The sequence below is a fragment of the Schistocerca piceifrons genome, chromosome 10 (genome assembly GCF_021461385.2).
Source record: "Schistocerca piceifrons isolate TAMUIC-IGC-003096 chromosome 10, iqSchPice1.1, whole genome shotgun sequence".
Classification (NCBI taxonomy): Eukaryota; Metazoa; Arthropoda; class Insecta; order Orthoptera; family Acrididae; genus Schistocerca; species Schistocerca piceifrons.
Window position 1 is genome coordinate 112128565 of NC_060147.1, and position 16405 is coordinate 112144969.

General features: G+C 37.7%; 1 protein-coding gene across 3 annotated transcripts in view; it reads right to left on the reverse strand.

Annotated features, from left to right (window-relative positions):
• Positions 1 to 1519: 1519 nt before the first annotated feature.
• Positions 1520 to 16405, reverse strand: part of LOC124719123 (calcium-binding mitochondrial carrier protein Aralar1) — a 615804-nt gene continuing 600918 nt past the window's right edge. For all 3 annotated transcript variants that reach the window (XM_047244818.1, XM_047244817.1, XM_047244816.1), the window contains one exon: positions 1520 to 3659. In XM_047244818.1, coding sequence (XP_047100774.1) covers positions 3470 to 3659 — 190 coding nt within the window. In that variant the 3' untranslated portion in view covers positions 1520 to 3469. The remainder of the gene's footprint in view (positions 3660 to 16405) is intronic.

The following is a 16405-nucleotide window of genomic DNA, read 5'->3' on the forward strand; positions in this document are numbered from 1 at the left end:
AACATCCCAGACATGTTTCCCAAGGGAGGGGAATAAGAATAGCAGGAGGACAAACATATAGCACAAAAAGGGAAAAGGTGCTGCAAAGGCTGGGGCTTCATGGTAGTCTAGCACAAACTCACCAAAATGAGGTGAGCCCCCTTGGGGGGTTGAGGCAGGTATGCAGTGGGGACAGACATCGGAAGGCTACAATGGGGTGAGGTGTGGTGGACGAGAAAAGAGGAAGGGAAATAACTACACCATGTATAGGGCTGGCATGGGAGCAGAGAAGAGGATTCAGTGGATGAAGGCCAGAGACTAGTGGAGGTTGAGAAAAGATGGCAGGGCGGGGTTTACAAAAACCAAGGGTATGTTGCAGGGAGAGTACCCCAGAGCTAGTGTTGGTGGGAAGAATGTTGGGTAGGTAGCAGAATACCACTGTGGGATGGATGGAGAGGATATTTCTCATTTCAGGCACAACAAAAGGTAGTTCAAACCCATTCAGGTTGGTGCTGAGTCATTGGAGGGGGGGGGGGGGGGGGGGGCAATCAGCATGTGAGAGAATTCGTAAATAACTGGGAGATATGGCATGGGAGATCTGTTTGTGGGAATACAGAGTGTATGGCAATTTTGGGCTGTGGAAACCTCGACAAGAGCCTCAGCATATTTGGAGAGGGATTGTGTCATTGCACATGCACCAAATATGTGAAGCTATGCTGTACAGAGGACTTCTTGGCGTGGAATGGGTGGCAGCTGTTGAAATAGAGGTATTGTTGGTGGGTGATAGGCTTAAAGTGGAAAGAGGTACTGATGGAGCCATCCGTGAGGTGGAGATCGACAGTGACGAAGGTGGCTTTTTGGGCTGAGGAGGACCTGGTGAAACAAATAGGGGAGAATGTGCTGCAGTTCTGAAGGAATGTGGATAGAATGTCGTCTCTCTCCATCTTAATTCATATTGTTCTTTGCCCACCCGAGCTTTTTCATTGTTTGATTTTGACTAGTAGAAATCTTTTTTTATTTCTTTGTCTGTATCAATCTACTTATAATAATTTCCTAGCTTCAGCTGTTATGTATGACCTGATGTGAGAAATATGAATAATCAGCAAAATCATATGGCTCAGCTACTGCCCTAATTGCGGAAAAAAGCAGAATGTCATTACAATCACTGCAAAAGGGGGGTGGAAGTAAAATCGAAATGCGAGTCTCCAAGGCTAACAATCAGTGAGTCTAACCGCCAGCTTTTACATCCTTCAGGATGTCGCAGCCAGATCAATGGCTTACAAGCTTTTGGTTTTGTGTCCAAGTACTTTGAAATCAGACAGCTATTTGTTTAACTTCAGTTGATTATTTTATTGTGTGATGGTATTGCAGCTTCTATATTGGCACTACAAAATCATGACAATCAATTATAGATATAATGCTTGTAACAATATGTACTTTCAACAATGCAAGAAAAACAGGATTAGCATCACTATTGTACAACTGCTGCTAAAATAAACTGTAAAATTCTAAAAGTGTGTTGAAATTAAAGACATCGAAATAAAAGATTTATTTAATGCATTTTATTTAAAGTTTTCACAAAAAATGTGTAACAGTTCTGTTTAATTTTATAATTCTCTCTATATAAAAACAAAGTACATAAACTAATCAGTATATACACTCTATAAACCGCTGCTCAAAAGAACACGCCACCCGTAAAACAAAAAAACCCACTGGGTCATGAGCTGTTACTGTTTGAAAGAAGCAATGTGAAAAGAACAGGCCAAAGATCTTGTCAGTGCATAAGTCATCCTTGTGGCAGAGAAATATCACTCACATATAACACAGATAACCCAACTTGATGATGCTCACAACCAAAACGACAGTGATGTTCAATTTGTAGTCCAGCAAGTTGGTTTATCTTCTCTCCATTATGTAGAGCACTGGATAATGATAAAGTACTTTACACACAATGTTTTTACTGATCTGATGATTAAATTGTCCCTCAATATTCTTGAATAAACTGTTGACAACTGTTAGGCTGAGCATTGTGCTGCTCCTTTCAAACCCTAGCCTTTGTCACTACACAGGTACTTTTCTGGTCCTGTCTGATACTGCATGTGAAACAGCTGATGATGGGACAAGGTTACCACAATTCAACAATTGGAAACAGTAAAAACTGAATTACTTAAGAATGACTGAAATACTTTCGATTAGGCTAAATAATAAATAAAAGCAAATGCATAGTTCACGGCACAGAAAATGGGACTAGACAAAAATCCATGTAAAATGTTTCTTTTAATACAAAATTTGTGTTTTGTAATGTGTAAAACATTAACATTAAAATACATGTAAGGAAGAGGAGTATTATATTATGTAAAATTATTCATGTTTCATTAAATTACATCAGAAAAACTAATTACTTCTTCTTAAAAACATAATGCGCCATTCCAAGGAAAAAGAAAATGGTCCCCAATTTCCGTATTTTATCACTCTCAAAACTGCTCTTTTCCCTTCTAACATCAAAACTTACAAGCAATGACACACAAGCATTTGCTACTCTGCAACTGAGACAAAATTTCACCGTATAAAGGAACACCATTGATTTAAAACCAATGTTACATCAAGGTTTTAATATTACTAGCCTGTGTGTTAATGAATGTCAGATGGAAGAAACAGTCTTCTAGAACTGTAATTTGTGAAGTGCAATGAACCTTTCACATTTCATATATAGGTTACATTAACTGCAGTACAATCCCTATCATTTTCTTTCCATAGGCATATATGAATGGCCACTTATATTGTTGTAGGAAATGTCAAGTACCAGAAACTTATTTGTACGCACAGCTTTCATCTATATTCAAATAAATTATTTTCCATACTTTTTTTAAGCAGCTGTAGCAGTAATCATTGATTTTGTGTTTCAGGGTGTAATATTAATCGTATTCGGTGAATCATAATTAAACACACATCTCAAGGAATATCATTGTGTGCCCCAGAAACTAATTTTACATTAGTGGCAACCTGTAAACTGTTTACATAAACAAAATGAACACTATGGTGGGTATCAGAACAAGAAATTAAAGGAGTACAATATTGGGAGAACAAAATGCATATCATCAATATTTCTTTTCTTTTAAATAAATACTTTGTACAAAACAAGTTTTGCACGATTCTATGTACTGTCCTTACAAACACAAATTAAATACAATCTGTACAGTCACAAAATGGGACACATGCCTCGACAGTGCTTGCGGGCAACTCTTTATACTGTCACTGGCATACAGGTCCTGGCACAGTGCTGTGGAGAAGTGTTTAGCCGCAGCCACTCTGAGCACTGCTGGCAACCTGTTTCTTCGCTGGAGGCCTGTGGTCGTGCTTCGTCTGCTCGTGACGGAACTCACATCCCGTGTCGCGGAGGGGTGGCTTCTTGTAAGAGCAGAAGTTGCTAGGAGGGCTGTGGGCTGTGCAGGCGCAGCTCCGAAGCTGCCCCCAGTCTACGGTGCCCTCTCTATGACTTTTCGCTCGTGGCGTGCACGACGCCCGGTTTGAACCTTGGTAGGCACAGTCCAAACTTGGACTCGATACCGGCAAAAATAGGCAGTGCGACCTGGTAACCTCCGATGTGGTCCGGGTTTGTCGACTTCATTTCGTCAGCCACGCCGGTTGCGGGTACGTTCAGCTCTGACCCCGCTGGACGTCTGGATTTTGAAATTACCAGAGAAACAGGAATACACAATTTAGACATAATGGCAATGAACAAGTAAAAAGATTGATTACAAATGAAATTATCAGCAGGGAAACAATCAATATTTATATGACATTCAACCTTTCAGTATTCATAATGATACTGACAGTGAAATATATTAAAAAATTTAAAATGTCATTAATATGTAGTAACCTGTTATATCCTTGTTAACTCACTAATTTAATTAAGCCATGATGGCCATTTGAAAACTCTGATAAAACTAAAAGAAAACAGCAGTTTTCCATCAACTATAAGGCAATATCTATCATTAGGCACCAATGCCTGCAGATGTACTGTTATTTACACATATTACAATGAGATATTACTTTCTGTCTCAAATGACCCCACATTTAAATAAATTTAGTGCAACATTTTACTTTATTTTTGTATAAAACCATGACATTTAATTACTAAATTGCTGTCTCAAATTCAAAACTTCCATGTATGTTGAGAAATGAACCTGTATTACAAGGGGACAAGATTTAATGACCACTGGAAATACCTGCTTAATACCCTACACACACCAGTTACATAGGGTGCAGAAAAACAATCTGACCAAAAGTGTAGGGCAGAAACACATCAAAAAAAGGAATCTGACTTGGAACTAGAGGTCGCAGTTGCATATTTTTGGCTGAATGTAACTGAAATCTCACATATGGATATCTTTACTCAAAATGAAAAGTAATTCACAGAAAATATATATGTAAACAAAACATTTGGACTAACTAATCCTCACAACAAGAAAAACTTAATGCATCACACGCATATGTATCATACTTAGCTGACATACTACAAAAAAGTCAAAGTACACGAAAAACGAGTATTCTCTTGTAAACAAACCTGTCATCAATTAACATGAGTATGTCATAGAAAATGTTCAAACTGACCACCATTTTCACACTGGCATAAAACATAACAATGATGCACAAATTTGCAAGTTCTCTGAAATACATTAGTAGTAGTATGAATTATTTCTGCTGCTGCCATAACATGAGGCGCCTAGTCCTGTTCATCCTCAAATGGCATTGCATACACACTCTCTTTCCGGGTACCCCAGAGCATAACATTCAGTGTGTTCAGTCTGCAAACGTGGAGGCCACTATGATGGTCCATCTTGTCTGATCCATCTGCAGCAAAGGTCCTGTTTAGGTGATATCAGACAGCATGTGCAAAATGTCGAATTGTGCAATCATGTTGGAACCAAAGGTTCTGCCTAGCTCCAAGTGGTACATCCTACAGTAGTGCAGGCAATACTTGTTGCAAAAATACAAGGTACGTGTGAGTATTCAACCTTTGAGGTAACATGTTGGGGCCAATGAGTGAGCCATTCACAGTTCCCACTCACAATTACAGCAAATCACTCTTGATGATGATGGACATACATTGCATGAGGGTTTTGTAGTGTGTGAATTGGGAATGCCTTGACAAGTAAAGCAGTCCTAATCATTTTTGGAACTAATCACTCAGGGAAGTCGCCTCAACCCACAGCTCGTATCTTTTGCCACTGGACATTCCAGGTGTGATGATGGTCCACACCATGTTCACAAGCTTATATTTTAACTAAAGTTCAGTCTTGATCACAACACTTATGTCTCAATAACATAGGTTCTGATCGAGACTGAACTTTAGTTAAAATATAATACTCTATTGATCACTGTTTCCAAAAATGTTTACCAAAAATATTCACAAGCGCTTCATCCGGTACTTGTCATTAGATCTTGCTCTATCTATGTGATGTAAAACATCTTCGTCAAGCTGAACTGTACGAACAGTGTGTCTCCTGCCTGTATTGTGCTTATTAGCCTGCAAAGAGGCCTCTCTCTCTCTCTCTCTCTCTCTCTCTCTCTCTCTCTCTCTCTCTCTCTGTCTCTCTCTCTCTCTCTCTCTCTCTCTGTCTCTGTCTCTCTCTCTCTCTCTCTGTCTCTGTCTCTGTGTCAGCTGTCAGAAAAGTATTTTTCTGAGACAGCTTACAGTGTGTATAAAGTTCCTGGTAAATCCTACAACCTGCCCTTGCAATGCCATGTGTAGTGCCATAGAGCACAAGAGCATGTCAATTAATTCATGCCATGTGAAACCATATTCCACGTTGCTGCTTCACAACACTCACTCACTCATTGGTACCTACTCTAGTCAGATAGCTCTTCCTACTAAAAACAATGAAAGGATACTTAAAATAAATGTTTTGCATTGCACTTCAATCACTTGTAACAACAGTGAGTACAGTGCAATTTTATTTACATCTGGAAAATACAAACAAATTTCAGACTTGAGACCATCTCACAGCCAGAGTTGTTGATGACACATGTAGAAATGTAAATATGCAACCCCTAGTTCCTACACTCAAATTCTTTCGTTTGATGCTGTCTTCTTGCCCTACACTTCTGGTCAAACTGTTTTTCTGCACCTTGTATATAAAACTATATAGAGCACGATTTATGTTAGGAAATTATGCTTACAAATAAAATATACAGAGCACCCTAAAAATTGGCTTTTTTCAAGTCCTTTTATTTTTTAAATAAATTTCAAAAGCTTTGGAGGACCTCTGAACAGTCTGACATGGATAAATTATAGCTATTTTGTTATTTTTGTTAGAAAGTTTTAACACGTACAGAAAAAAAAAACAACCTAATACCACATGAGGCCATAAGGCTAAAATACGTCACTGAAATAGAGAAGAATTAAAGGAGTGATCAATTTAGCAAAATTTCAGAGCATGTACACTGGACCACTGTTTCTTACTTTAATTTGAGATTGTCTCAAATAAAATACTCAATACTTTTTCAGTGGAAGCAGCAATAGATCAAGATAAGTATCCCATTGTCATTTTATTTAAACCTATAAACACTGACTGTATATAACATGTGAATCACAAATGCTCCGGTGCAAAATATGTACATAAGTATGTGAGACAATTTTAGTATTTACATTTAAGAACAAGCTGAAGCAAACTCACTAAGCCTACACTGTCTGTCTTGTGATCTGAAATCAGCTAATAAATAAATCAGCAGTGAACTTGCAAAAAGTTAATGCACTTGCTTTCTCATGTAATTATCCATTCCCTCCATTCTAATATTCTCCAACATGCACTGCAGTTTTTGAAACATTATTAGAAATGCCAAAATAAATATGTAAGAAAGTGTTCCAAAACGCAATACATAAAGATTATTTTAGGGAACAATTGTCTACATTCTGTAGGTCTTTGATTTAGCTTCCACAATTACAACTAACTATACAGTATATGGACAGAGCACTGAAAAAATCCAACTGCTGCAACAACAGCAAAACAAGTGTAGGAAAATCTTTATTAAACTGCTGTATGAAGGTTTCAAAAACTTTAGTAATGTATTATTTCAGAAAAAAATAAAACCTCACTAATTCTATGACGGAAACACTGGAAATGAGGAAAAGCAACCATTCGTCTAATATGTGTGTCACACTGGAAAAAGTAACATACATACATAAATGTACATAAAAGGAAAAGTCACATGAGAAAACTTTAAAATTACAAACCGACAAAGTGACTGACCGTCAATTTACTTCAGGAGGCAATGTGCTACTGTATGCAGTACTTAGAATTTTGCCTTCCAAAGTGTTGGCCAGTCATTCTGTCTACTTGTGATTTTACACGCATATGTATGGTCACCCATCCACACATTACATTAGATAAATCCCACCACGAATGAGTGTGTTCAGGGATATGAAATGAGCAAGGTTTGAGATTCACAGGCAGACGCAATATTGCAGGCTACTTCTGTGAAGTATACGTATGACAAGTTGTAACTATATTTAATATATTCACATTATTAATTATGGGAATCACTTGCAGATTGCTTTTTTTAAATGCTTTACAGATTATGGTGGTATACATATTCATAGAAATGCAGCTATTTTCAAAAGAGCTGCTGCTTTTTTCCTTACATTACTCTGCTGTTTTGCTTGTCCACCACTTCATCCTAAGTGTTAATGACACTTATTTCACAGATTACTGTCAGCTGCCTATATTCTTGTAAAATTAAAACCTGTATAATATGAGCATTTGAGCTCAGTGGAATTAAACCCTTAAGTTCAAATATTCTGAAAACTATAGGAAAAGTAGCTAGTAAGATGGTTTCTAACTGCATATTTTAACATGATGTACCATATGTGTACAAGAAAAAAAAATTCTTGGATTTCCAGGTTAAAAACGCACTTTTTCCCCCACGTGAAAATACACTTCTTCCAATGTGAAAAATACACTCTCCCATGATAAATGACAATATACTTTCCCTTGGAGCTGTAAAAATAAAGGTTTTATACACCAGCATGGAACTTCAGAGACTGAAAAAACTCAGCAAAAACTAATATTTTGGAAAGATCTGTGATGTGCAGCAATGTTTATGCTCCATATTTTCATATAACGATACACAGCATATTTTTGTATTTGTATTACGAAAGTATAGATTTGAAACAGCATGTCAGTTTCTGAAGCATTGAAATCGAGATTAACATGCGCTTTTTTAAGCCAATCATAGCTCATGTCACATGATCTTGCCAGCCAATGACTGCAGATATTCAGAGCATGGGACATGTGACGTAGTCAGCCAACAGCAACATCACTGTTAAATAGTGTGAACACACAGATAGGAAAAGTTAACAGTTTGAATACAAGTACATGGTGTAGCTACAAGAAAATTTGAGCTTTCACATATAATATTGCTCGTTTTTGCAAGTGTTATACTTTAAAATACATCATCAAATGTGCCACTAAAATTTTAAATGATGACAATGCCTGGTGTTCTGGGCTTGAAATTCTTCTAAGTGGCTAATCCTCAGTGTGTTAAGTTTTAAACGAGAGTCAAACGCTCTGTGATTTAAAAAAATTCATTGGACATTCGCACACGTAACATAATTCATCTTGCGTAAAAGGAAATTTACTTTGAAACTAACGGTTTTCAAAGCAGCATTTGCAATATTTTCCCATGATCTGTTAGAAATAGCTTCATTACAGCAGTTGCCAGAGAGCGACAGAGAACAGACATTACTGCTTGTGGGCAGCTACAATGATGAAGGAAGCCTGTATGTATATAGTATTAAGAGATCTTACATGACATCATAAAAGAAATATGATACTCCAAGAGCATCAGAATTTTGAAAACCATACTAAAATGTATAATTTGGCTTAAAGTGCAAAATCATATGTCCATATTCACAATAAAGTAGGCCCCAACCTGCTATTAAGGTTTTCAGTGCGGTTTTCGGGATGCAAATTTTCTTGGTGGACCACTACAGTATTATCTCATGTTTTGTTCTTTATTATGGCATAATTCCATACATGCCATTAGATTAAAACATGCACTTGAAATTCAGTGAACAACTGAAACTAGCCAATAGTTCAGAATGAAACACTTCACTTCTGATAAACTGACTGCCTATGGGGTTGTTGTTGTTGTTGTTGTTGTTGTTGTCTTCAGTCCTGAGACTGGTTTGATGCAGCTCTCCATGCTACTCTATCCTGTGCAAGCTTCTTCATCTCCCAGTACCTACTGCAACCTACATCCTTCTGAATCTGCGTAGTGTATTCATCTCTTGGTCTCCCTCTACGATTTTTAGCCTCCACGGTGCCCTCCAATGCTAAATTTGTGATCCCTCGATGCCTCAAAACATGTCCTACCAACCGATCCCTTCTTCTAGTCAAGTTGTGCCACAAACTTCTCTTCTCCCCAATCCTATTCAATACCTCCTCATTAGTTACGTGATCTACCCACCTTATCTTGAGCATTCTTCTGTAGCACCACATTTCGAAAGCTTCTATTCTCTTCTTGTCCAAACTAGTTATCGTCCATGTTTCCCTTCCATACATGGCTACACTCCACACAAATACTTCCAGAAATGACTTCCTGACACTTAAATCTATACTCGGTGTTAACAAATTTCTCTTCTTCAGAAACGCTTTCCTTGCCATTGCCAGTCTACATTTTATATCCTCTCTACTTCGACCATCATCGGTTATTTTACTCCCTAAATAGCAAAACTCTTTTACTACTTTAAGTGTCTCATTTCCTAATCTAATTCCCTCAGCATCACCCGACTTAATTTGACTACATTCCATTATCCTCGTTTTGCTTTTGTTGATGTTCATCTTATATCCTCCTTTCAAGACACTGTCCATTCTGTTCAACTGCTCTTCCAAGTCCTTTGCTGTCTCTGACAGAATTACAATGTCATCGGCGAACCTCAAAGCCTATGGGGAGAAGATTAATAAAAGCTGCATTTATTTAAGCAAACTAAAAAAAATAACTTCATTATTATGCAAGGCGACTGACTGCTAAAAATGTGGAAATAAATTAAAACCAGAAAACTGAAACTAATAACATGTGTTAGCCTTCCGTAATTACGTGAATGTATTTTAATTCACTTGACAGCTCCCAACCACAGAAATCCATTTTGTTTTAATTTGATGTGAGAAGCATAAATTAAGAGGAAACAGCAAAACCACTTAACTTGGGGACTGGAAGACTCAGTTTTGTGTTGCGTTAATGAAAGAGTGTTCAAATAATGGAAAGTGCAGTTTGGAATAAAAACAATATTATGAAAAAAATAGTCCCCCATTCGGATCTCTGGGTGGGGACTACTCAGGAGGATGTGTCATCAGGAGAAACAAAACTAGTGTTCTAACAATCAGAGCATGGAATGTCAAATCCTTTAACTGGGCAGGTTTCTGGGAAATGGATTGATTAAAGTTAGACATAGTGGAAATCAGTGAAGTTCAATGGCAGCAGTAACAGGGCTTATACGCGGGTGAGTTCAGGGTTACATATACAAAATCAAATAGGGGTAATACATTAGTAAGTTTAATAATGCAAGATAAAATAGGAATGTGGATACGCTAGTATGAACAGCGTAGGGAACATGAAGCCCACACCCACCACAGTAGTACAAGTTTACATGTCAACTAGTACTGTAGATGATGAAGAGAGAGAAGAAATGTACAATGAGAGAAAAGAAATTATTCACATAGTTGAGAGAGATGAAAATTTAACAGTGATGGGGGACTGGAATTCAATAGTAGGGAAAGGAAGGGAAGGGAAAACCGTAGGTGAATATGGACTGGAGAAAGAGGAAGCCACCTAGTAGAATTCTGCACATAGCATAATTTGATCATCACTAGTGCTTGGTTTAAGACTCATCAAAGACTGATGTATACGTGGAATAGACCTGGAGACACAGGAAGGTTTCAGACTCATTATATAATGGTAAGAGAGGTTTTGGAACCGGATTTTAAATTTTAAGACATTTCCAGGGGCACATGTGGACACTGACCACAATTTATCGGTCATGAACTGTAGACTGAAACTGAAGAAATTGCAAAAAGATTGAAAATTATGGAAATACAATCTAAATAAGTTGAGAGAACCAGAGGTTGTTGAAAGTTTTAGAGGTAGCATTAGGTAATGCTTGACCAGAGCATGGGAAAGGAATACAGTAGATGACGAATGTATAGTATTGAGAGATGACATAGTGAAGGCAGCAGGGGCCCAAATAGGAAAAAAGACGAGACTTAGTAGAAATCCTCGAATAACACAGGAGATATTGGATTTAATTCACGAAAAGAGAAAATATAATAATGCAGTAAATGAAGCAGGTGAAAGTGAATACAAATGCCTAAAAATGGTCAAACAGAGATGGCCACAAGAAAATGTACGACTTTACGAGAATGTACCACGACAGAAAAGATAAACATCATCTACAGGAAATCTAAATGAGCCTTTGTAGAAAAGAGAAGCAGGTGTATGAATATCAAGAGCTCTGAGGGAAATACAGTCCTAAGCAGAGGAGGGAAAGCTGAAAGGTGGAAGGAATATACAGACGGTCAGTACAAGGAAGATGTACTTGATGGCAATATCATAGAAATGGAAGAGAACACAGATGAAGATAGGGTGGGAGATACGATACAGCAAGAAGAATTTCACAGAGCACTGGAAGACCTAAGTCAATACTAGGTCCTGGGAGTAGACAATGTTCTGTCAGAACCACGGATAGCCTCGGGAGAACCAGCCATGACAAAACTCTTCCATCTAGTATGCAAGATGTATGAGACAGGCGAAATACCCTCCGACTTTATGAAGAATGTAATAATTCAAACTGCAAAGAAAGCAGGTGCTGACATGTGTGAATACTACCAAAATATTAGTTCAATACGTCACTGTTCACTGTTGCAAAACACTAACACAAATTCCTTACAGAGGAAGAATGGAAAAACTGGCTGAAATCAACCTCCGGGAAGATCTGTTTGGATTCCGCAGACATATAGGAAAATACTAGACAATACTGACCCTACGACTTCTCTTACAAGAGAGGTCAAGCAAGGAAATGCAAACCTACATTTATAGCATTTGTAGACTTAGAGAAAGTTTTGACAATGTTGACTGGAGTACCCTCTTTGAAATTCTGAATGTAGCAGGGACAAAATACAGAGAGCAAAAGGGTATTGACATCTTGTACAGCAACCATACAGTAATTATAAGAGTCAATGGGCATGAAAGGGAAGCTGTGGTTGAGAAGGGAGTGACACAGGGTTGTAGCCTATCACCTAATGTTATTCAATCTATACACTGAGCAAGCAGTAAAGGATACCAAAGAAAAATATGGAGTAGGAATTAATGCTCTGGGAGAAAAGATACAAACTTTGAGGTTTGCCAGTGACATTATAATTCTGTCAGAGATAGCAAAGGACTTGGAAAAGCAGTTGAACAGAATGGACAACATCTTGAAAGGATATAAGATAAACATCAACAAAAGCAAAATAATGGTAATGGAATGCAGTCTAATTACATCAGGTGATGCTGAGGGAACTGGATTAGGAAATGAGACACTTAAAGTAGTAGTAGAGTTTTGCTATTTGTGCAGCAAAATAAGTGATGATGGCCGAAGTAGAGAGCATATAAAATGTACATTGCCAATGACAAGAAATGCCTTTTTGAAGAAGAGAAGACTGTTAACATCGCATATAGATTTAGGTGTCAAGAAGTCTTTTTCTGAAAGTATTTGTACCAATTAGAACCATTTTAAGAAGAAAGACCTCTGAAACGTGCAGAAACTGTTTCAAGAATTTAGGTATCTTAACTTTTTCATCGCTGTATATGCAAAACAATAATGTACATCACAAAAGGTAGTGAGGACTGGATTACAAATGCTAGTGTACACACCCACAATACAAGAAGGAAGAATGAAGTACGGAGCACACCCCACCGACTGGCAACGCCACAAAAAGGAACCCCGTACTCTGGTATCAGACTACTAAGAAGTCTGCCCAAAAACCTGCAAGATAGTGTACTTCACAATGACTTTCCAAAGAAACTTAAAGACTATCTCATTGAAAAAGAGTTTTACAGTGTTGCAGAATACTTATGCCATTACATTTGTATATATTGTTATTCATTATCAATGATGTAAAAATGTAAGCTAAAGGTGTAGAAAAATAAGTGATAATGAATGTTAATACTTTGACATGTCCTATATTACACGTACATTTACTGTACACAATGTAATCTTACAGGATCAAATAAAATTCAATTCAATTCAATAGAGAGCTGCATCACACCAGTCTTTAGACTGAAGACAACATGTTGTTGTTGTGGTCTTCAGTCCTGAGACTGGTTTGATGCAGCTCTCCATGCTACTCTATCCTGTGCAAGCTTCTTCATCTCCCAGTACCTACTGCAACCTACATCGTTCTGAATCTGCATAGTGTATTCATCTCTTGGTCTCCCTCTATGATTTTTACCCTCCACACAGCCCTCCAATACTAAATTGGTGATCCCTTGATGCCTCAGAACATGTCCTACCAACCGATCCCTTCTTCTGGTCAAGTTGTGCCACAAACTTCTCTTCTCCCCAATCCTATTCAATACTTCCTCATTAGTTATGTGATCTACCCATCTAATCTTGAGCATTCTTCTGTAGCACCACATTTCGAAAGCTTCTATTCTCTTCTTGTCCAAACTATTTATCGTCCATGTTTCACTTCCACACATGGCTACACTCCATACAAATACCTTCACAAACGACTTCCTGACACTTAAATCTATACTCGATGTTAACAAATTTCTCTTCTTCAGAAACGCCTTCCTTGCCATTGCCAGTCTACATTTTATATCCTCTCTACTTCGACAATCATCAGTTATTTTGCTCCCCAAATAGCAAAACTCCTTTACCACTTCAAGTGCCTCATTTCCTAATCTAATTCCCTCAGCATCACCCGACTTAATTCAACTACATTCCATTATTTTCGTTTTGCTTTTGTTGATGTTCATCTTATATCCTCCTTTCAAGACACTGTCCATTCCATTCAACTGCTCTTCCAAGTCCTTTGCTGTCTTTGACAGAATTACAATGTCATCGGCAAACCTCAAAGTTTTTATTTCTTCTCCATGGATTTTAATACCTACTCCGAATTTTTCTTTTGTTTCCTTTACTGCTTGCTCAATATACAGATTGAATAATATCGGGGAGAGGCTACAGCCCTGTCTTACTCCCTTCCCAACCACTGCTTCCCTTTCATGTCCCTCGACTCTTATAACTGCCATCTGGTTTCTGTACAAATTGTAACAACAACATATGAAAAGGTTGGATTACTACTCACCATACAGAGAGGTGTTGAGTCACAGACAAACACAACAAAGTCTTTTTGTTGTGCTTGTCTGCGACTCAACATCTCCAGGACATTGGGAGTAACGATCTATTCTTTTCATAGTATCATTGTTAAAACTCTATCACTGTACTTGTGTCGCCAGCAAACATCTCAGTTTCTGAAAATACACTGATGTCTTTGGTAATCTTGCATGATACCACATTTGTTGTTCTACCTCTGCAAGTTTAGTTTGACTCCTGTGACGAGACTTTCTGTTTCTGAGATATACTGCATACATACATGGGGATGCCCGTAGCACCACAATGTTTTAGTTAGCCCTGTGAAATTTCATGATCAAAACAATCAGAGGCTTTGGCAAGCTTAGAGAGAAAGCTATCAGGGTAATTACTTTGTTAACTTGTGTAAGAAAATATTTATTGCTTTCTCTATACAGAATCCTTTATGTAAGCGAAACCAAGCATTTGTTGAATGGTTGTTGTCCAAAAAATGGTTGAATATTCTTTTGTAAGTTATATTTCCAACAACATTTAGAACATGGGAAGCAAAGAGATGGATCTAAATTAGATCTAACTTTCATAAGCAAATTTTGGTCTATCAGGAAATAGATCTTGATCGACTGGCTACAGAGGCAACTTAGGAAGGTGGTGCAAGATTTAAGTTTGTTGGTTAGTCAATCAGTTAGTTACACATTCCATGGATTGTTTTGCACGATTGATCATAATCATGTAGAACAAATCATTTTAGATTCATATTGCAAATTAATTTGTACATATGGTTACATGTAAGTTACTAATTTGCCCACCACTTTTTACATATTACAGTAATAGAATTTCTTCTATGGAATAAGGAGAAACTTCTACATTTTTTTTTATTAAATTTTACTTTGCTGCTGTCAGACGTTTTATGTCACTGGGTAAGTGATCAAAATTCCTTGTTGCAGCAATGTTTTTGAGCTAAAGACAACCTTAATGTGGAGTAATGAATGTCATTTTCCCTTCGGATATTGTAATTATGTACCATGTTGTTCCTTTTAAACTGTAGTGAATTATTTACAAATATGCAAAATATGTCAACTTACAGATTTGTCACTGCCCAAGATTTGCATTGATTCTAAGTGCAAATGTGGCTGAACTATGTTGTTTCAGGAGTTCCAAAATGTGTTTTTTCTGATTCAAAGTCTCGTCAACATGGACTTCTAAGAGTTTTGAAGTTTCAACTGTATTTATTATTTCCTCACCATCAGTTTCACTTATCATTAGTGTAATACGTCTAGATGTGCAAAACTATAAATGCAGTTTCTTTTTAAAATGGAGGGTGAGACCATTCGCAGTAAACCAAACAATGATACTTCTAAGAGCTTTGCTTACCATTACTTCTGTTTCTGTATGTATGCTTGAACTGTTTATAACAGTAGTGTCATCAAGCAAATAGAAGTAATTCTGTTTATTGTATACTAGATGGAAGATCCCAAAATGAGATTTTCACTCTGCAGCGGAGTGTGCACTGATATGAAACTTCATGGCAGATTAAAACTGTGTGCCAGACCGAGACATGAACTCGGGACCTTCACCTTTCGCGGGCAAGTGCTCTACCAACTGAGCTACCCAAGCACGACTCACGCCCCGTCCTCACAGCTTTACTTCTGCCGGTATCTCGTCTCCTACCTTTTAGATGGAAGACCATTTACATATATGAGGGACAGTCGTTAATCTAAGATTGAGCCTAGGGGAACTCCATATGTGATTTCGCCCCAGATCGAATATTGTCCCTGGACTATACCGCTCGAGTTACTATGTACAACTTCCTGCATCCTTTTTGTTAGAGATGACATTATTCATTGGTTAGCTAGATCATTAATCCCATAAAATGTCAAGTTATTTGTGATTCACATATATTTTATTATTCAATGCTTGTAAAATCTGGTGAGTGTACATGTAAACAGCATCTCAGTGGAACAACCTTTCTGAAACCCAAACTGTGAGGACATCTGAATCCACCCACCCGTTGTCTGCACATGTCAGTGGAGGATGGTGGTAGGGAACAGTGCAGGGAGAGAGAGGAGAATCATG